We start from the raw sequence: 22,168 nt of genomic DNA on the forward strand, positions 1-22,168 counted from the left end.
ATAGGTTGTATAGTGTTGTATTCTGACCTTTCCCAGCAGCTGCACTGAAAATCCACAGCTTCTCTCCATCCTAATAAATCACATCAGTAAAACATCTTAATCAGTTATTTTACTGGCTAAAATCAACATGAATTCTGCAGACAAAAACAAAGTCCTGTAGGAGACAGAAAAGGTATGGCTAAAAGAAATTAATCTTATCTTGTACAGAAGTGGTTTTAAGTTTAGCCTTTTTCTTGAACTGTAAATTAAAATGGGGGTAATTAGAAGAGAGGAAGGAGGGGATGAAGTCATGCAAAGCCAAACTGTTACACTGATTCCTTCTATTTAACAAATACGGGAACAAAGGTCATTTATATCTATGAGCTCACACAGACCTACTGACACAGTCTGAGGCATCCCCGAAGCAGGGATTGGACGGGAAGCAGAGAGAGAGAGCGCGCGCAAGTCTTCCCCACCGCTCCACAGCTGTTCTACTACAGTTGCTCTGAGGGGCATGTAGGAGCAGGGTGGCAGGGATGACTGGCCACTTGGACTCTTAAACCTTCTCACATTGACTCGAAACTTCTCAAGTCAACTTTTATCATACAGACATTCAGTATTTTTTAACATCCAGCCTTGGACCGTGAATGGATTCCAGGCTTCAGATTGGACCGGTGATCCCGACACCGGACCCGACCGCCCGCGCACCTTGGAATATCAGCTCCATCAACCCGCACCGGCTCATGGAGCTGTCTCCGGTAGCCACAGCTGTAAGTGTGAAGGGAACTTGCTGCGTTTTTGTTTTTTTTTGTTGTTTTTTTTGGCTGTGTGAAGGACAGCTGCTCTCTGCGTGACTGGAGCGCTTTCTGCGCGCTGCAGCGATGCGCAGAGCAGCCAAACAGCAACTCACCACAGCTGCAAATTTACACACACTTGTGGATCTAGTCTTTTTTTTTTTTTTTTTTTTTTAACCACAACATTCGCGCAGTTTAGGAGTCTTCATAAGTAAGGGAAGTAAAAACGAAAGAAACGTTCACTCAATTATTGAATGAATGAATGCATGAATGAATGAATGAATGAATATCATCTCCTGCGCGTATCTGCTCTGTTCATTCAGCATCATTCGGCACATGACTTGAATGGAGACAGAGAGCAGCGCAAATCTCATCTCATTCCTTAGTTTATCATAAATCTGTAATGGTTGGACAATCCAGCTGTGTGTGACTCTGAAGCTTAAGAAAAAAAACAAAAAAAACCCCACTAATTTTTGCACGTTTGTTAACTGGTGCAGTTGCCTTGTGTGGATGGGGATTTGGATGTATTCACAACCATATTTGTTAAAAATGAGAGCCATTCTTTTGTGTCACTCCAGAGAACTAATGTTTTGGGTTTTTTTTTTGGTTTTTTTTTAATTGTGTTGAGACCTTTCTTACATCTTTAGGAGAATTTAATTGAAGAATGAAGTCATTAACAGTTTTGTCTGCCTTAAATGTTTAATATGTCTGTCTATTGTCTTTATTTAAAAGAAAAACACATAAAATTATATTACCAGCACAAGGAAAGTGCAAGATGTAAGGTTACATTTGGGTTTCTGTCTCTGTTTAACAGTGAATGTATCTCCAACCTTGGGGGAAAGCCTTTCGTGGTTACCTCGAACTGCTGTGCATGTAGATGCAGAACGTGTCAAGGGAATGTACTGATGCTACCAGTGAAGCAGCAGCCCTGACAGAGTCACTGATCTGAGACAAAAACAACTGTTTGGATGACATACGGGCTTCATCACCGCAGTGGCCACAGCTCAACAAGTGAACACGCTTCAGCTCTGGTTCTGACATGGAAGCTTAGACCTTCAGGCTTTAGTTACTGTAGCTTTTGTGTTCTGGCGTTTAAAAGGGGAGTACTGGGAAAGCTGATACTGGAGCTGAGCCTAAGGGGCAGATTCTACAGAGACAGATGGGATCTTCTACTGAGAAGCATGTGGTTTTCTGTGAAAAACTGTTGAGGTTTTTCCACATTCCTCCTTTGGGGCTCTCTTTTCGTGCTTGTTGCTTCTTACTCCTTAATCTAATCTATAATCCTTGCACATAAAATATATATACGATCAAAAAAAAGGTTTGTTTTTCTGGGTGTGTGCGAGCACTTGGTTGCACTGCTGAAACAAAATGATGTATCCGTTTTTTTGTCTTTAAAGAGAGAGTGATAGCATGTCAGTGGGTGGCCCTTTCTGATATTTTCTTGTGATTGCTCCACGGTGGATTAGTGGGTGTCAGCAAAGCAGTTTCCTGATTTATAGATAGGCTGACTGAAGGCTTGATCATGAGGTATTGTTGATTCTGTAAGCTCCATGTGTGCAGTTCCTCTGGTTTTCCTCGGTATTAAGCCTCGGACCCAACGCAGGGACTGCCACAGTTTGCTTGTTTTGCTCTACTTTGTGGAGACAGAATACTGGTGAGCAAATTGGTGGAAATCATGGGATGGTGTGGGAAACCTCCTTGATACATCAGTGTAAAACATACAGTAACATTATCATATAAATTATAAATTATTAGTTGAAAGCAAGTGTGCTGATTATAGATGCAACACAGTGTTTTGGAGTTTTGAAATACTCAGTTTTCCCTTACAACGCAGGCTAGAAGTTTCTACTTGTTAAAAAGATTTTTTTTTTTTTTTTGCATCCCACTGTTGCTATGTGCATGTTCACAGAGAATTTATGGGAAGGATTTTTAAGAAGTGTTGATATTACCCTTTGTACTGAGTTGGAGTATAAATAAAGACTAAACTCAATGTGTCAACCGGGGTCTATCAGCAATCAGAAACATCCTAATTTGCTAAAACGTTAAAAGTAGTTATTTGGTTTAATACACACGGCCACATGCTTTTAAAGCAACTAATATGTTGCCTGCAGTAGCATTAGCCAGTGCAGGAGTGAGGAGACAGTAGCTGAATTAGTAAACTACTAAAAGAATACAAAAACAAGATATTTTACTGGAGCATATATATATATATATATAATGTAACATTAATTTTAAAATGAGATTCTGAGGATTCATTGATTTTTTTTTTTTTTTGTCATTTTCTTTTATTCAGCTATTAGTTTATCTGCGGTGAATTTCAGATTTTTAAGCACCATGTTACCTGTATTTTGTTGAAGACAATTTATTTCATACTTGCTTGATAAAATAAAGCTGTATCAGAATCAGAATGGATTAGTTAAAAGAAATGAGACACACATCCAATAAAATGATCTAATACATGTTAAGGGCAACTGACATCTTTTACCTTAACCCTTATAATTTGACCTGACATTTTAACTGTATTAAACGACACATGAAAGGTTTAAAATATAAATGGCAGAAATTACATGTAAGTATCCATGATTACATGATACCATGAGACCATGCTGGCAGGTCAGGTGCTATGCAGGGATCATTCATGCTTTATTTGTCTGTTTGCTCTGTGATGTTTGTGGTATGTAAAAATATTCCATGTAAAAGCTTTTTAAAGGCATAAAATCAGGTTTGTTGTGAACCTGCATGATACAAATAATGCTGAATTTGACTTGAATTAAATTAGCCGAGACAAGACAAAAACTCCTGACCTTTCACAGGATGAAGAGGGTACACCTGATGGATGGATGACTCTGACACTGTAAAGTTCATGTGAAATATTTGACATGGATAGCAGTGACACAAAGGAACATCTGATAATCAGGAATACAGGCAAGAACAATTTGCATCAGACATGTGGCTTGTTATGTTCTGGAAATGTGAGGAATATAATAGAAGCAGTAGAAGGCTGTTGCTTAGTTTAAAAGATGTATTTATTTTATTTAATTTATTTCTATTTATTTTATCTGTCAATGTTGGACATATTTATTTGTTAAACTAAATTATTTGATTTATAATTCAGTTCAACATTGCTTTAAATGCACCAGGAGTGGCCAGAAAGGCTTTCTTTCATCTGCTGCCCTTAATTGGATGTTGCAAATTTTTTTAATGCAGCACCTAAATGAGGCTTTAATGCAAGCCACAGTGTTTTCTTTTTTTTTTTTAGCTTAAAAAATCCTATTTTTTAAAGCTTAACTTTTACCAAATGGTGTAATAAGTAAAATAGTGTCAAAACAGTGCAAGGAAACAGTGACTGTAAAAATCTCATAATAAAAGAATGTTACATAACAATGTCAGGATCATTACACACATTCTTGTGGACCACCACCTTACAGCTCTTCCAGTCTGAATGTGGACTTTTTCACCGTTAAAATAGACTGTCCGTTGATTTGGGAGAATTCAGTGAAGTCTGTCAACAATGCATTTCTATTTTGTGTCCAGATATAAAACAGAAAAGAGGAACAAACTGTGTGTTGTAACCAAGCGGCAACCTCCGGTGGTTAAAAGTGAAGCCTATGCAGAAGTGTATAAAACTGCAGTTCCCCCTTCATCCACTAGGGGCTGCAAAACAGAGCAAATCCCCATAGACTCCCATGTTAAAAAGGCCAACTTCATGGCAGAAATAAACATGTTTCCAGCCTGGTTCAAAAATCCATTTTCGGTTTATAGGTCAGGTTTACCTTCATGAAAACTGTGGGGGGAATTAATTTTTTTCTAACTCGCCCGTTTAAAAGTAAGTTAATCTCGAAGTTCTGCAGATTTAATGGCGTGTCCTTTTGATTGGCAGGTACCAATCTCCGGCTTCAAGTAAGAAGAACATAGAACAACCGCGGTTTTTAGTCGGTTAACAACGTGACTTAGCTTTAGGCCGCTTACCTCCGTTAGCTAGTTAGCTCCCGTTATATCGGGGTTAGCTCGGTTAGCTTTTAGCTAGAGAAAGCTCGGAGTTCGCTCGATGTCAATCATCCACCATGACGCTCACGGCTGCCCTCTCAGCTCCACCATCTTTGTCCATATTTGTATTTTCCGGACGAGACGACACGCATGATACTGCCAAGATGGCGATGGTAGGAACCGCCCACCGAGCTTCAATTCAGCTCTTCAGAAACCTACGGGTAACGTCACAGAGGCTATGTCCATCTCTTTATATACAGTCTATGGCTGGGACATATGAATCAAAATACACAGGAGACACATCCCGTATGAAAAAAAAAGCCTTTAAAAGAAACCTTTAATCAAACCAGAGCTGTAGAGTTCATCACAGAATCTGTGGAATTATTTACATGCAGGTTAAGTTTCAAAATTACTGTAAGTCATACTCTGCAGAGGCAAAATGGTATGTGAGTGTTTACATCCAGTAACACTCTAAATAAACAATTTCACAGATTATTATAATAATCAGCAATGTTTATCAAATTAAAAATGGTAGAGGTTTGTGAGGGACCAAGTTGGTGAAGGAAGAGGAACACAGGTGGCTTCAAAAGAAAAAGGGTTTTATTTACCCAAACAATATAAATGAATTAGGCCTTTAAAAGAGGTCAACTAAGCAAAACCTAAATCAAAGTCTGAAAATAACTAAACTAACAGATTAGGAAACATAATCGACATAACACAAAAACATACTGACCTGACAAACAACAAACAAAGGAGAACTTAAATACTGGCTGATCAGACCAGTTACAAAACATATGGGGTAACACATTAAACATACTAACAAACTAGACAAAGAAACAGAACCTAACTGTTAGCTTAATTATTCTTAACAAAACTCCTAACAAAAGGTAAACCCAAACTACTCAAAAATGGGAAAGAAAATGAACAAACATTTGAAGAAACTAAACTAAACTTTTAATCTCCCCCTCTGAAGATGAGGTCTTCCCAAAGGCCCGTGGCACTTCCTGCTCACTGGCTTCCCACCTGTGCACACTCCTGCCCCCCAATGCCCAAGCTAATCCTTTCAGCACCAGTAAAAAGAAAACAAGATTAACCAAAACGCAAACAATTGAAAATACAGTGGCTCCTTAATGTGCGCGCTAACAAAAAGAAACCAAAGCATTTAAACTAAGTTTAAATATAAAGAAAACTAACAATGTGGTGGTTTTACCGCCTTTATATGTGTGGCCATTGGCCTGGCCTTCACAAGGTTGTTGCACAGCTGCTAAAGTGATCATCCTGCAATGGGAAGGTTGGAAGCTCGATCCACAAGCCTTTCTGCAGCAAAACAGTGAATAACCTTGCCTCTACTTTCACCGGTACGGAAACTGTGCTCAGTGTTTTTTTTTCTTGTGATAACAGGATCGTTTATCTCGTCATCTCGAGAAAACAAAGTTTATTTTCTCGAGATAACGGATTATTCAAATGTAGGGTTGCCGAGGGATTGAAGCAGTTCCTCGTCCATCACAGAACCAACACAGAAAGATAAACATTCCATCAGACTCGCACTCTCTCCGATTGAGAATATACAGTTCAAATCAGACAAACATGCATGTCACTGCGGGAGGAAGCCAGGAAAGAATTCATTGTTGGATAACATGCAAACTCCACATAGGTTCTTCCCATAAACCTACTTGTTGATAATACAAAGCTTAGTAATTATATTTAAGAAATGAAAAAAACTATGTAATTAATAAATTATATTGATTTAATTGCTGGTGTTTGTGGTCTACATGGGAGTAATGCTGGTTTCCAGTGTATCTCCTGCAGGAGTTAAAAACCTGCAAAAGCGCTTTTTCATGTTTGGATGCAGCAGTCTCTCCTTGAAGGAGTTTCATCAATCATTCATTCACAGAATTACACATTTTCACTGTGACTGCAGCCCCTGTCGCGAGGTTTGGATCAAAGAAATCAGGCGTAACTTATTTTTGAGCCCGCCTTCATCTTGTTATCTAACAAGGGATATTATCTTTATATTATCTCTGATATTATGCTCAACTTAGATTGAGCATGGCTGCTCTAGGCTTCCATACACCAACACGCTCACCTGTGTGTGACTGCAGAAAACAAAGAAATTACTTCATACATGTAGAATAAGAAGCAGTGTATGAGAGCATAGGAGCATGAGAACATTAATGGATTCAGTTTAAGTGCAAACTATTTGTTCCATTGATGCCAGCAGATTCAGAGTAATGAATCTTTCTGTAAACAGTCCTTCCATGGTGTGAAAGTGCCCTTATACCTATGTGTGCGGCAGTAATTGCACTAGTGCATATGTTCAGTTCAATCAAATCAAATTTAGTGAAACTCTCTTCCTTCGATTCCTCTTCATGTCTCTCACAATCTCCTTTACCTCTAATCTTCATTGTTAGCCTCACTCTGTTTATTTGTCGGTCTTTTCAATATCACTGTGCGTCAGGCAGCATCCAGACCATTTACATTTCTATTGCGTGCTCTCCACTGATGAGGAAAAACACAGGAACGTGTTCACACACATAAAGTATAGAGATTTATTACTACCCATCATTGACTTTATACCTCACAAAAAATAAAATAAATAAACACACACACACAGAGGAGACTTCCCCATGCATCTTACTGTGCCCTTCCCTCCTGCTCTGCCATGTGATCGGCATTAATCTGGCTCTGAGCTGCTCGGGCTCGAAGGCAGGTGACATGAGAGGAAGTGGGAGGAAGGGAAGAAGTGATCGAGAGATTTAGTGACCCGAGGAACAGACGTGAGGAAAGACTGGCAATCAGCTGTGACACTACAAGTAGATAAAGCAGGGAGCGTGGCGGGGTTGTGCAAAAGGAGAAACAGGATTTGGGAGGAATTTAAGCAGGAGGGAAAGAGGAATTGGAGTGTGATTGACTGCAGCTCTGATGACAGCATCAGACTGGATCATAGTGTGTCTGTATTGCACACATACATGCTACATATAACCACTACTTGTCCCCTTTTTTTCTGTAATATCTCCTCATGACCTTTTCACTTATTCACTTACATAACCACATTCCACTGTACTGTTAAAACGCCCTCCATTTAGCAGCGTGAGGTTGTGACTCTGCAGAAAAGTAGGACTGCTGAAACAGATGTCGGACAAATGCAAAGAAACACACGCACACACATGCTTAACTTGCAGCAGTCGGGATTAACAAAAGGAAGAGTGAGTTTGTTCCTGCTGAACGCTGGGGAAAACAGGAAGATTTAGCTCAGTAGAGTCCTCGTGATGATGTGCCTGTAAATCTGCGTGTATGTGCGTAGGTGTGAGAGTGGGTGTACATCTGCTTGAAAGAAAGCACAGCGAGAGACAAAAGGAAAGCGTTAATACGGAGAGCGTGCCAGTATCTGATAAAAATTCTGATGCGAAGCTGTGAGCTCTCAGGTGCAGCAGCTCAGCAGAAGAAATGTGCCGCTGTCTAAAGAAGAGCTTTCATTGACAAGGAAAGAGGTTTGAAAGAAGACAGTTTTTTTTAGTTATCACTGTTAATATGGGAAAGTTTTCTCAATCCATCTAAATTTAATCAGTTGATCCCTTTTAACATAAATTTGGGAAGGTGTTTAATGGTATTTTGTGCATATGTTTCTTAATAACTCACAACAGTAAAATATATTCAGAATAAACTCAATTTATCAAAAAAAAAAAAAAAACACACTGAGCAAAAACTGAGGAGAGCAAGCATGACTTTAACAAGACGCATGTGGATCAATCAGTTTTGAGAGGCAGAAATGTTAATGCACAAGCCCACTTATTTCAGCATCATGGGGAATAATAAAAATTTAAAAGACAAACAACCAACAGAAATTAGATTAGATTCAACTTTATTGTCATTATACATGTACAAGTACAATGCAACAAAACGCAGTTGGCATCCAACCAGAGTGCAATAAGCAACAAGTGCAAAGTATATATTATCTGCAGTATGTACAAGTATTTTACAGCTGTGGCATGGAGTGATTGTCACAGTATACTGATTTTGAGTGCTATGAGCATTAAATAAATATGTGTATAGGCTTTAAATATACATCCAGTGTTGGCAGAAGCTATTAACATATTAGGTCCATAAGTGAGAAGTTAAGTTAATGATAGCTGGCATTTTCCCAGTAGGCTTCTGTAAAGTTTGCCACCACGCGTCAGATTATCAGAAAGCCACATGTATGGACTGATGAAGTCTTAAATACAACCGTCATGCTGGTGTCAGTCAGGCATTCGTTATGAAGCACACTGCATGACAAAGTGACGCTAACGCTTCACATGGCAGGACATTGGAGTGAGAAACAGGATAAGTCCAAAGAGAATTGAAAACTATCAAATGAGAGATAAAGGTAATTCATACCTCTGTCGAATGGGATTTCTCACTTTTGCTCCCCTGTGTTGGTGCTGATGGAAGAACAAGCAGCTTTTTGGGCTGAATCGCTACCTGTTATCCATCTTACACAATTCTGCTTTCTTACATCCCATCTGGAACTCTGTCAAATCTTTGGAGTGCATAATCCATCTAAAATGGACATCCCACCGTCGTTGCAGAGGCACTGGTGAAGTTCACCAGCAGAAAAAAACAAACAAGCAAGACAACTGACTGTTAGAATATACATAGTGTTTCAGAAGAAAGAAAAAATTCAAAGTGTATAAAATGTGTTGTGCAAAAAGATTAAGTTCAGTCTTGTCAGACACATTTGGGCTTTATTTCGGCTACTTGTGACACAGTGCTTTATGAAAAGTGTATGTATAAAAAGTGCTATATAAATAAAGCTTAATTTGATTTGAATCAAAGCACTGGTAGGTTTTATGTGGGCCAGATGTAGCCTAAAAGTACTGAGCTGGGCTAAAATTGGGTTACAGCATATTAGCCAGATGTAGGTGAAATGGCGTAAGCCAGCTTAATGCTACAAGCACATGCGCTTTGCAATCATTGGGTAACTCAGTCGGTTAGAAGTTGGTGATTGAAAGTACTAATATGCTCTGAAATCATAATATACTGAGTTTTTTTTAAAAACAACTTTTCATTTTTGTAATCAAGCATTTTCCTCACTGTAAATCCTGGATCAGTTTGGGTTAAATGATCAAATTGAATCGATGAGTTATAAACTTTTCAACAGCAGAATCCTCATTGGGATGCATGAAGGTTGGAGTTACAGTGCACACTTTCTTCTTTAACATTGGACTCCTGCTGGGAGACAACAGTCTAAGAGAAAACGGAGGCAGAAGGCATCATCTCTGCTTATATTCTTCTGGGTTCTAACTGGCCATTCAGAGGGATTATTTTTTATCTGAAGTAATACTTCAGTTTCTGGTGAAGTACTTGAAACAATTTGCTTCTATTCAACCTCCTGAGAGGGGAACGGTTGATTTAATTTTTAATAATTTTAGCATTGCTTTATTATGCTGAAGTGGGAAAAAGATCCACATTAATCCTTGAGAGTAACTGTTTACCTCTACTGTTGGCCTGCTGTCTTTTTAATTATGACTTCAAAATATTTCTTTAGTACAGTTACTGTGGTTTAATTTATCAGAGGTCTTGTAGAGTTTCTCTAATGACCTTCCGAAAAATAAAATAGTTGCTGAAGACATAATAATCAGATAATCAGTCTTGTTTTCACACTTACTAACTATATCAATGACCTCCTTTTCATCGACAGTGTTAAGAAAATTGTGTTATGATTCCTTTCTATTGTAAAGTTAACAGCTGGGGGGGATCTTGGATTTTAATTGTTAAATTTTATCCAACACTAACTAAGAATTTGTTCAAACTATTTACTCATATTTGTTACTTATGATGTTTCCATCTTATTCAAAACACTTTGCATGTTCAGATAAATTTCTAAAATTTTTTATTTAATATCTTCCACATACCTTTAGTATTGTGTTTGCTGCTCTCTAATAATTTATTACAATGTTCCTCTTTGCAATTCCTCATAGTTAACTTTTTTTCTTTTTCAAATTTTCGACATTTATTTTCTGCATCTTTGGTTCTGTATTTTATGTAAACTATGTATAATATTTTTTTTCTATTTACAAGCATTGTGCAATCCATTTGACATTCACTGATTATCTTTATACTTTTGCTTCCTACAGTATGTAATTGGGCAATTTTTATCCTATAGCAATCGAAATATTCCTAAAAACTCATCCTAAGCTCTATTAGTGTTTTTTTACTTTTATATTATTTCCCAGTCTTGTGCCAATAAATAATTTTTACGGGCAAAATGTAATTTAATCATTCTAATGCCACAAATAAGCCAAGCGCTTTGTCTGCAACCAGGGTGCCATCGTCCCGGGCCATGCTTTTCCTACAGTGGATGTCCCAGACCACGCCCACTACACCATCGGAGTTGTCATCCTGGCTGTGGGCATCACAGGCTTGTTGGGAAACTTCCTAGTCATTTATGCTTTTAGCAGGTATTTTCTTTTATCTATAAAGTTTTATCAGATTTTATATGATGGCTATTTGTTAATTATTCGAATGATATTTCAACTGTGTGTGTGTGGGTGTGTGTTTGTGTGCAGGAGTCGGAGTCTGCGGACACCATCCAACATCTTCATTATTAATCTGGCAATCACAGACTTCCTCATGTGTCTCACCCAGACGCCCATCTTTTTCATCACCAGCATGCACAAACAGTGGATCTTTGGAAAGAAAGGTAACGGTTACACAAGCTGGGTGTTACACACAGGTTTAAGACAATCTAGTTAACCTTCCTCCTGTGCTGGCTTTCTGTAAACACCCCAAACGTTAATGGATCGGTTTTGACCAGTATCTTAAATCAGCTGTAAAACACACACACAAAAAAGATCTATCAACCAGTTTTTTCTCATCTCTTGGCTACTGTGTTTTATAAACATATTGGTTTGAATATTTTGGTGTGAGCCTCCAGGACATTTAATTTTAGTGTACTCCTTTTTTGACCCATATCCTCCTGACTACCAGTAGTTCAATTTGTCCTCTGTGGAGGACCTTTGTAAACCTAAATATTTTCATCTCCCTGAATGCTACAGAACGAACACCTTTTGGTCTTTAAAGAGGATATTTAGTGCTTTTAAATGGTACCTCATTTGTGGGGGTGGGGCTTTGTGAACTTTCTTTCTCTCTTCAAGAAAAATGGCCTCCATTGCAACAAGCATGTTTTATGGGAAGAGCAAAAGTGCATAATACTTTTCTTTGTGCTGATTTTTACTTGAAATTTTGTAGTTATATTTTCATTTCTTAGATAAATATAACTATATTTTACCACAATATTTAAAAGTTTAAGCAATGTCCTCCATAGTGGACATTTGTAGTTACACATTTTTTTTCCCCTGGTAGTCAGGAAGATATGACACATATGGCAAAAAATTGACAGTAAAGATAACCTTGACCTTAAGTTTCTGGCTGCACAATCTTTTTACATATCAATACCTGATAATGGCAGCATAGCAGGACTACTCAACTACATCTTACAAAATGTGTCTCTGTCACAGTGTTGAATGACAGTGCATTGATGATGGCAGATCTGGCTCTGATCATAGCTTTATATTCTTATTTTTACAACTGGGTCAAAACCAACTGTAGCAGTACAAAGGTTATCATTTCAACAAGAGTGTTTTAGAATTTAGAGATTTTTTTGTTGCTTTATTTTGTAAAAATAAAGGTTCCTGACAAAGTCTAAAAGCCTTGATGCAATAAACAAACTTATGTGGTTCTTTTATGCGTTTAACCCTTTAGAGGGCACACAATTAAATACCTTAAAATTAGAAATGTTAACCTTAAATTGTCTTTCTGGTATGTACCAAGACCTCCATTCTGTTGTTCCACTTTTTTTAAAAAAAACATGTTTTGATAAAGGGTTAAAACCTACAAATGGGTCACTGCCGACCACAACACATGAAGGTGGTTAAGCAGTCCCAAAGACTCATTATACACTCTTATATATGTTATGCACACACATTTGAAAATGCACAGGGGCTGCATTGTAAACCTTTCCCTTTTTAGTGTTACCCTATAGTTCAGTAAATCCTTTCTCATCCATAAGTGCCATAATGCAAAAGACAACCCTGTGTTTCATACAAGTACATTTATACCAAGTGCAGAGAGCTAGAATGTCTGTCGTACTATCGAATGTGATCTATTTTTTTTAAAATAAGATGTAGTGAAAGAGGCTCAACACAGGCTTCTTTGAGATTTTGCACTGACCTTGATGGCAGCAGACAATTTACCGAAGGGCGGCTTTTGATTTTTTTTTTTTCATAGCCGCTGCTAACATCTTACAGCCACTTAACTTTTTTAAAGACAATTGCTTTCATGTATCTTTTTCATGAACTGATTCAAAAAACTGAAAATACTACAATTTTGCAGTAAATATAGCTAATTCTCAGACAGACAGACAGACTCATTTTGCTTCATAACTGACTGTAGTTTGCAAGCTAAAATCAAGCTTTGTGACAAAGGTTTGTTCATATCAGCACTGATTCTTCACATAATTGTTTTTCTCTTTTTCTTTCTACTAATCAAACAGAGGTTGACAACAAATGACTTCACAAGTAGAGCTTTTTCCAGTGTAACTATTAGCACAATGAAAATAAGGATTTTTGGGGGAACAAAGAAGTCTGAGTACAAGTAACACACGTCCTTTTTTCTACATGCAAAACAACACCAGCAAGAGCTCTTGTACATTGTTTTTTCCATGCTGGGCTCATTTTCTTTTAAAGCACATTCTTTTTTCAGATTTACCCATCATACGTGGAACGTAGCTAAGAAATATTTTGGTTAGATTACAGAAGTGAAATGGTCTGTGATACTCATAAAACTATTCTGATTTTGATGCCACCAAAGGAGAATAAGTTTACTGGGAGTACTCAGTGTTTTTTGCTTGTCCTATACACTGGCCAAACATAAGTATTTATTTTTACATTCTCATCTACAGAGATATTTTTGAAAGCAAAACTCACATATTATTCTTTTTTTTCTAATAAAAAAGGAAGATGCCTTTTGTAAAAAAATATCTGGAGTGTGAATGAAATGCAAATTTTTGCTAAAATCCTCGCGTCATTGATGAAACATAATTCATTCTTTACAGCAAGCTTCATTCCTGTAAAGCTCAGGAGTATTTTATGAAACATGTCCTTTCAGAAAACTACTTTTTTTTGGTCATATTTATGAAAAGTGTCAGTGTGTGTGTGTGTTTGCTTTTTCTTTTTTGTCTTGTGTCCGTTGCTGTTGTTCTCCCTGTGTCTGTTTTCTCAATCCAATGGCTGCATCTGTTTGTGTCAGTTTATCGTGAACAGCGGAAGGAAATCCAGTCTCTTCATTTTAATTTCAAGGAAGTTAATAAACCAAAAACAAATATAAATTATATTAGAAAAGCATTCAGAAAGCACAGACTTTCAGCAAGAATCTCATTTCCTCCCAGATTGTGAATAGCCTTATTAAAACTTCTTGTTCCACAATTTAATGAAATCTAAGTTTGGCCAAAACCCATTCTCAGGACAAAAAAAAAGCCCAGTAGTTTCTGTGTAAAACTGCTAATAGACAAACAGATAAAACTTAAAAACTTACCCTCCTTGGCGAAAATATGCATCTGAGTTAGAAACCCAATGTATTTACAATAAAAGACTAAGACTAACATCTTTTTTTTTCTTTTTTAAATATCCTGTGCAAAACACGACAAAGCCAGAACTTAGATGTTTGTTTTTCTTCTAAAGTTTTGTGGAAAACTCTTAAAATACTAATACTTTTTTTTTTTTTTTTCCATTGCACTCATCACTGAAAGAACCACAAACAGTCTACTTAATGTAAAAATCTAGTACTGAAATAGTTTTCTGTTGAATCCACTCTTAAAGATGTAAATGCAAGAAGCACTCACCTTTAAGACTAAACATTTCCACCTTTACCTGCTGTGTGCCAGTGAGTCAGCTTAAATTGTTTGTTTTGACTGGGAAGGCTCCTAGCTGAGGTAAATGATCCAGAAATATTGGAATGACTGCCATGATACAAGGTGGTCAGTTCTTTAAATGATGTGGAAAAGTACTTCAACTCTTCCATTTCTATTTTTATCTGGTGATGATGCAACATACTGCATACACACAGTTTATTAGGGAAGCCACATTTGAAGTGACATTTATATATTTTAGTAATTCTAACAGGTAATGTTCAGAAGTTAAATAAGTAGACCTACTTTTTGTGGAATTGTATTTTATTTATAGGCAAACATTTACTGAAGAGGCTATAGTTTTGATAGTGTAAGCTAATTAAGTAATGACTGAATTGACATGTTCACCCATGTTTAAAGAAAGATATTTAGTAAAAAGTTCATTGGAACAGCTTATGTTTAAGCTCCACAGCTAAGCTAGCCAAACAGAGATTAGCCTTGCTAGTTGAAAGGCTCCTTTTAATGTCAGTAAAAGGTTGTGTCGAGATACTGGGTAGAGTTTTATAACACCTACGTTCAAAGAAAAATGTTCAGTTTACCATGGACAGCTTATGTTAAAAGTTCCACGGCTAAGTTGGCTAAACCAAGATTAACCTAGCTAGTTGATAGGCTCATTTTAATGTAAGTAAAAGCTTTCTGTGTTTAAGATACTGGGTAGAGTTTTGAAGACTGATGTTTCTTTAAACTTATCTTTTTAATTAAAGTCAATAATCAAAATAATAAGTACAATGATAAGAGCTGTGTAAGATGCTAAGTAAGCTCTTTGTTTTGGACCCTGATGGAGCTGCAGTAACTGGTAATTTTCTTATTGAACTCAAGGCTGAAGTGTTGCTGTTGCTCCTTTTTTTGTTCCCTTTTCCCAGAGCTGTTCTTCCCCCTCCCATTAAGAATTTAATCTCAGATTGCTGAGAAAGCTACATTCTACAGTATTTAAAAAGGAACTAAAGAGCAAGCATAAAACACTGTAAATGGCCAAAATTGGCCCTTACTTTTTTTTGTTAAAGCAGCACTAGTATAACTTCCATACTGCCCCAATATCACATCTGTTCCACGTGCATATCTATTTTATTTGATTGAATTTAAGGCGTATTATAATTGATTTTATTGCAAGACAATACCCTATACCGTGATGGACTGGCAAACTGTCCAGGGCGTACCCTGCCTCTCGCCTGGTGATTGCTGGGATAGCCTCCCGCTTCCCTGCCTTAATTGGAGCAGTATAGAAAATTAATTAACAAAACCCTATTATTCATTTTCTTTCTCAGGTTCAGTCTTTCATCATACTTTCTAACCTAAAAAGAAATAAATACATAAACGAACTGAATTCTGAAGTAGTTCAAAACTAAAATGATGAACTATGACGGTGGACAATATGGACTAATAATTTTATCCTATGGGAACTGAATTTTGTCCATGAGAGGCATGGACTTGCACAATACTGTTGAACATGCACAACATATCAAGACTTGAAAAAGTGCAGAACTTTGCTGTTAAAAGAAAATGCCCCAGAACGCCTGTTCTTCATTTGGAGCTTGTCTAGCCTTTATTAGCTTCAAGCAATGATTGCAAAACACATGGGAACATATGGATTTCATATTTAATTGTGTGATGTTTGGGTTTCTAAACAAGAGCAGCACATTTGAGATTTGATCTTAAATGGGATGGTTTGGGGCTGTGATTATGTGTGACAGGACATTGATCATCACACTCCAAGGGCCAGAGGCAATAGCAGCTGATGAGCTGATGACTGGATGTTTACTTTATTTGTAAGTCATGTGTCTGCGCTTGAATAAACTTGTACACAGAAGGTATGAATTTAACAGAATGATGAACAAAGTCTAAACTTTTGGAAACTTAGAGACATATAAGCAACATCAAAATTGTGTATGTCATTGAAGGAAATTTCAGCATTTAATCATTGTAATTATTGGTTTTCAGTATGTATCAAATGATTGAATGTATTTATGTAGTTAATTCTATTATTTTTCTTCTAAATCATCCCTCAGCTTATATTCTGTACATTGGTTTTATGGTTTAAAATACATTACTAGCTTTGATTTTATAAAATGCCTAAGGAAGTGATCAACTATGGTAGGTATTTTTATCAATCAAAGCTAGTAATGTATTTTGAATCATAAAACCCAGAGACCGAACCACCCGAAAGCATGATGCCCAATTCTACAACTACCTCAGCAAGCAATAGTTAATCAATAGTACTGCACTGCTACTGCACATGTGACAGCCTTCAGTTCATATGTTCAAACTTCAGCTTTCATACATGAAAAGCCTAAAAACACAAACAACAGAGCAGTAAAACTTTGCAAGCATCATGTTCCAATTTGATAGTAATTCATCCATTAATGATGCCATACAACAGAAGATTTGTACAATTTGCAGATACTAGCGTGCAGAATGAAAACTCTTATTTTGTCACCAGAAGATCAATGATATGAGCATCATGTTGTATTTTGAAGTGTCCATATCTCCACTCAGTTCATTTTTGTCACATTATAGTATGAGATCAGAGACCTTAAACTCAATAAAACTGTATCTTGGAAGAAATTCTGACAATGAACAGTTATTTGCTAATATGTTGTTATTAACCTATTCTACTAAACTTCATTGTAAATGAAAACTTGTAAGTACTTAAAACCTCTAACATGTCTGCTACCTTTTTGACCTACCGAGATTGGCTTGTTTTACCTGTGAAGTGGATTCTGGACCGCTGATGTAAATCTGTTGCTCTCAAGGAAAGAAGACGAGGATGTGAAGCCAAATGTAACATTTTTGTGGCAATATTTTCACTTTTAACATTGAATATACAGAAACAATGCCGAACTGTGCGGCTTTTGGTTGCAGTTTCTTGTCAAAAAGCAACAAAGACAGTAAGTATTCACTGCTTTTTGGCAAGTAGAGTAGAGCAGAGAGTTGAATGGCCTATGAATGGACAGAGCTTTCCAATGACCTCCATTTATGTTCTCAGCACTTCTCTCCTGATGCCTTTGAGTCATTTTGTGGACCACAGCTGCTAAAGGAGCTAACAGGAGCTGGTGGTCATACACAAAAGCCAAAACCAAATGCTGTGCCAAGAATTTTTAACTCTCGCAAGGCGCCCAAACGCCTCAGGCAGGCAAACAAAAAAAAAGGGGGAGACACATCTGACAGGAGACGCTGGATGTCCTTCTGCTGGGATGTAAACAACCTGCTCCCCCTGTCACAGCCTCTAAGTGTGAATCATCTGACAGGAACCTGACGACCCAATGCATCATTTTGTCCTGCAATCTGCAAGGGTCCATTTTTCCTCAACTGAAACTGTTCCCGCTTCACAAACAGATGACAGGACATCGGACGCAGTGGTACAGTAGCCGGTAGATGTTTATTACCCATTAAACTAGAAGTACTCAAAACAAGAGGGAGACTGTCTGTCTTGCTTGTCAGTCAAAAAATAAGTGAAGTTTGACATTTCAAGGATTATGCACATTATATATATTGACATAGTCAAGTGTCATCTTATTTATGTGCTTTTCCCCATGTTCAGTATGTAATTATGTGTAATATTCCTGAAGTCATGTTTACCACAGACAACTGCTGTCAGAAAGTGGAGCCCTTTGCATCAAATGCTTTCTTTCCAGTGGGGATTGACAAGCATCCGCTGCACAAACGACAGATATTTTGGTCTACTATATTCTTTACATCTATTTGTTTGTCTTCGTTTTTAAGTGTGTTTTCAGTCATTTCTTCATTGTTGTTCTGTCTGTCAATGTGCTCATGTTCAAACTGAATAGACTGAAGAAAAAAATTAGCTTGTGTACTGCTAGATGAGTCTGAGAACACAGCAACCATCTGATACCATTACCAAGTATGTATTGCAAAATAAAATAGCATTTCACAAGTGAAATGAAATTTTCACCATAAAAAATTCATAAAAAATAAACAGAGTAAAATATTTTTTAAAATCATACATGAAACAAATCAAGCTAAATCCAAGAAACCTCCAAATGTGAGGTTTCTTAAAACACAGGTAACGTCTCATCCATAAAGATTTGTAAATTTGTAAAGTAAGTTTATGCTCTTGTCACATATAAACACTGTATATTTATGGTGTAAAACTATGGTGTGTATGTGCAAAAAGCTCATTTGTATAAAATCCCAAAAATGAACAGAATGCATATGCAGAACAAATCCCCTCTTTTGATACATTTCTGCCCAGATTCCAATGGCGTCATTCCCATTTTTGGCCAATTCATGGAGCTATATAAACCATGCATGTTTATGGGGAAAGCCTGGTCTAACGTCCCTGGCACTGGATTTTGATTCTGCAGACTTCTTCTTTGACCCATACAACCTGATGGAATATGAATTACTAAAATATATATTTAAAAAAACAAAAAGCACACCATGCACCATAAGGGCTGTAGAGAAGCACAGAATGACCGACACTGTTAACTGTTAATAACAAATTAGCTAAGCTTTCATGTATTGTAAATTAAAAATAGATGTTGGCAGTGGGGTTAGTATAAATGTTTTAGAAACAATCCAAAATTTTTAAATTACATTTTCATGAGAACTGTTGTTTTAATGGCAGGAGCCAAGCTGTCTTGTTGCAGGTGTGACATCTGCTGAAGGTAAGTATTGTTGTGGAAATTGTTTGTTCTGACTTAAATTTTCATACATTCCATATATGGTCTTTCTGAAAATGTCATGATGAACTGAAGAACTTAAGCTTAGTTACGCAGTGTCTGCTTATTCCCCTTTAGACATAGCAATGTAGAGATCTGAGATGTCTGCATTCAGACATCTGATATCTGATTAATTAGAATACTCTTTTCCTTAAAGAGTGTTAAAGCTAACAATGGACCATTCCTGTTTATATATATATATATATATATATATATATATATATATATATATATATATATATATATATATATATATATATATATATATATATATATATATATATATATATATATATATGTGTGTGTGTGTGTATATATGCATGATTTATACATGTATTTATAATGTAGAAATAAATTATAATAAATTATAATTTATACATTTATATTTTAAAATTTATAAATAAATGTTAGTCATCTTTCCAAGTTCCACATATCTCTCCTGAGGAGATGAAGCAAGAAAAACAGCAGGACTGTGTAAAAAAAATATTGATTCATAATAATGCAAGCAAAGCACACTTTCAGTATTTGCAGCAGAACTGGAGGGTGCACTGACAGAAGAAAAATGTTTATCCTGAAAGCCTTGGTCAGTAACCTATTTATCCTTCTTCTCTGCTGCATTTCTCCTCTTTGCTCCCCAGGCTGTGAGCTGTATGCCTTCTGTGGAGCGCTGTTTGGTATCTGCAGTATGATGACACTGATGGTGATAGCAGTGGACCGATATGTGGTAATCACCAGGCCTCTTGCTTCTCTTGGGGTGATGTCTCATAAGAAAGCTCTCACTTTTGTGGCTGTTGCCTGGGTGTACTCCATGGGTTGGAGCCTGCCGCCCTTCTTTGGCTGGAGTGAGTATTCCTGCTTTTAGAGACCTCAGTGCTGAGTCTTTATCAGTGTGATTTCTGTGAGGGGTTATATTGTTGAGCTGTGCATGATCTTTCATTTCATTGCATTTCAACAGCCCTGAAATCTTCGATGAGGCTTTGGTCTCATCGTCGCTTTGTATATTTTGTAATTGTATGCTGTCAGAATCTTTTAATTTGGTTTTAATCCCATATTATCACAACACATAATAGCAATAAATTGTTTCAATTCCGGCAGCAAAAGTATTCTTTCTTAACAGCCCAGATGTGCTAGAAGCCACATATTCAGGAATTAAAGCAACATATTTTAAAAGGTACATATCGCACATGTATGAACATAAGTGAAAAGATACTATATGAAAATGTATGCAGATCTGGCATCACTGTTTATTAGATCGGTTCCCCTTTGTAGGTCACTGACAACCATAACAACACACAATAAAAAGGCACAAAAGTGTATCTTAACTATGATGTTAGAACATAGTTGTAATACAAGCTTAAACAAAAAATTTAATTAAAATAAAATGTCCCAAAACTTGTTCAAATTAGGTTAAAAACTGGTAAAGATAGACATAAGAGTATTGTGGTGCTAAGTGAACTTCTTTGAGTGTATCTTGTGTTAAATAAAAATAAATGTAAAAGAAGTAAATGATATGTTTCTATTTAAACTGGTGAATGTCAACATATTGATAAATTAACAGTGAACTAATGTTCATTAATTGATGATGAATAAAGGATCAAGTAAACACATGAATCAAGATTGAGATCATCATTAGTCCATGATGAGCAACAGGAATTCATGATAAAGTCTTCATTAATAAAAGCATTAGTTCATCATGACTTACATTTTACTTAAGTATATGATTTGTGCCATTATTATAAAGTGTTACCAGAGTTTTTAGCTAAAGCTAATTCTCAACTTGTTACATAACATTAAAATACAACGATGATCAGAAACACATATTCCCACAATATATCATCTGTAATCATTCCAAGTTCCTTTCATCATCTTATGCAATGAAAGAGTCTTTCCTTGCTTTTGGAAACATATAACAGTCCTCACATATAGACAAAATTTACATGAATTAGATGTATATTATGAAAAGCAGAAAAACTGACATGGCTGCTGGATAGCTTATACTGTAGATGTGAGCTACCTAAATATCATTGATAGTAAAAATGTAGATTGCAGCGCTTTGATGGGACACATTTGGCCAAAGTTACTTTTTAAACTTTGTACTGTTGTCGGCAGCCATCTCTTTAAGCACTTTTTTCCTCACACTAAGCTGTGTTAGATGTAACTGGAGGACTCCACGAGGGGGCAGACTAGTGAACTCAGACCATACAGGAAGTAAGGCTGTACAGCAGAGGTACCCAAGTCCGGATCTCAACATTCACCATCCTGCAACTTTTAGATGCATCCCTCTGAAACACATCTGAATAAAATAGCTGAATTACTCTTCTATGTGTGATCGAGCTCTGCAGACACCTGATAACATTTGAGTCAGTTGTGTTGGAAAAGGGTTCATGGTGCCTGATGGTAGATCGCAAGGGACTGAAATAGGCACTCCTGATCTACAGCATGTAAATGAATAACTTTGCATTATAAACGTTTTTTTTTTGTTTATGTTCAGATGAAAGAAATATAGAACTGTTTCATTCTAGATGGTATTTGAGTCAACTAAGTCAAGGAAGTAAACTACGCACTTATGTTTGTCTCTCACTCACTGTTTCCATCCATCTCCACATAGATCAGAGGCTGTACAATGTTGGATGACAGAAGCAGAAGCCAAAGTTGTCTGACAGAGTACAGATAGGACCACCACGCTGGTTGTCAGTCCACCAGAAAAATGAATGGAAATGATTCAAAATTCTGAATGGATTGCAGTTTTTTCTTCTTTTTTTTAAATTAAGGACAGAAGAAAA

General features: G+C 36.7%; 1 protein-coding gene across 1 annotated transcript in view; it reads left to right on the forward strand.

Moving 5' to 3' along the window:
- Window positions 1-626: 626 nt before the first annotated feature.
- LOC306771542 (melanopsin-A-like) overlaps window positions 627-22,168 on the forward strand; it is a gene marked incomplete at both ends in the record, with an annotated part of 44,102 nt that continues 22,560 nt past the window's right edge. Inside the window, 4 exons of the mRNA XM_079260717.1 lie at window positions 627-749; window positions 11,064-11,200; window positions 11,309-11,442; window positions 20,024-20,227. Of these exons, the coding sequence (XP_079116843.1) occupies window positions 627-749; window positions 11,064-11,200; window positions 11,309-11,442; window positions 20,024-20,227 (598 nt within the window). The remainder of the gene's footprint in view (window positions 750-11,063; window positions 11,201-11,308; window positions 11,443-20,023; window positions 20,228-22,168) is intronic.

Source organism: Telmatherina bonti (genome assembly GCF_933228915.1).
Source record: "Telmatherina bonti genome assembly, chromosome: 21".
In the NCBI taxonomy this organism is placed as follows: Eukaryota; Metazoa; Chordata; class Actinopteri; order Atheriniformes; family Telmatherinidae; genus Telmatherina; species Telmatherina bonti.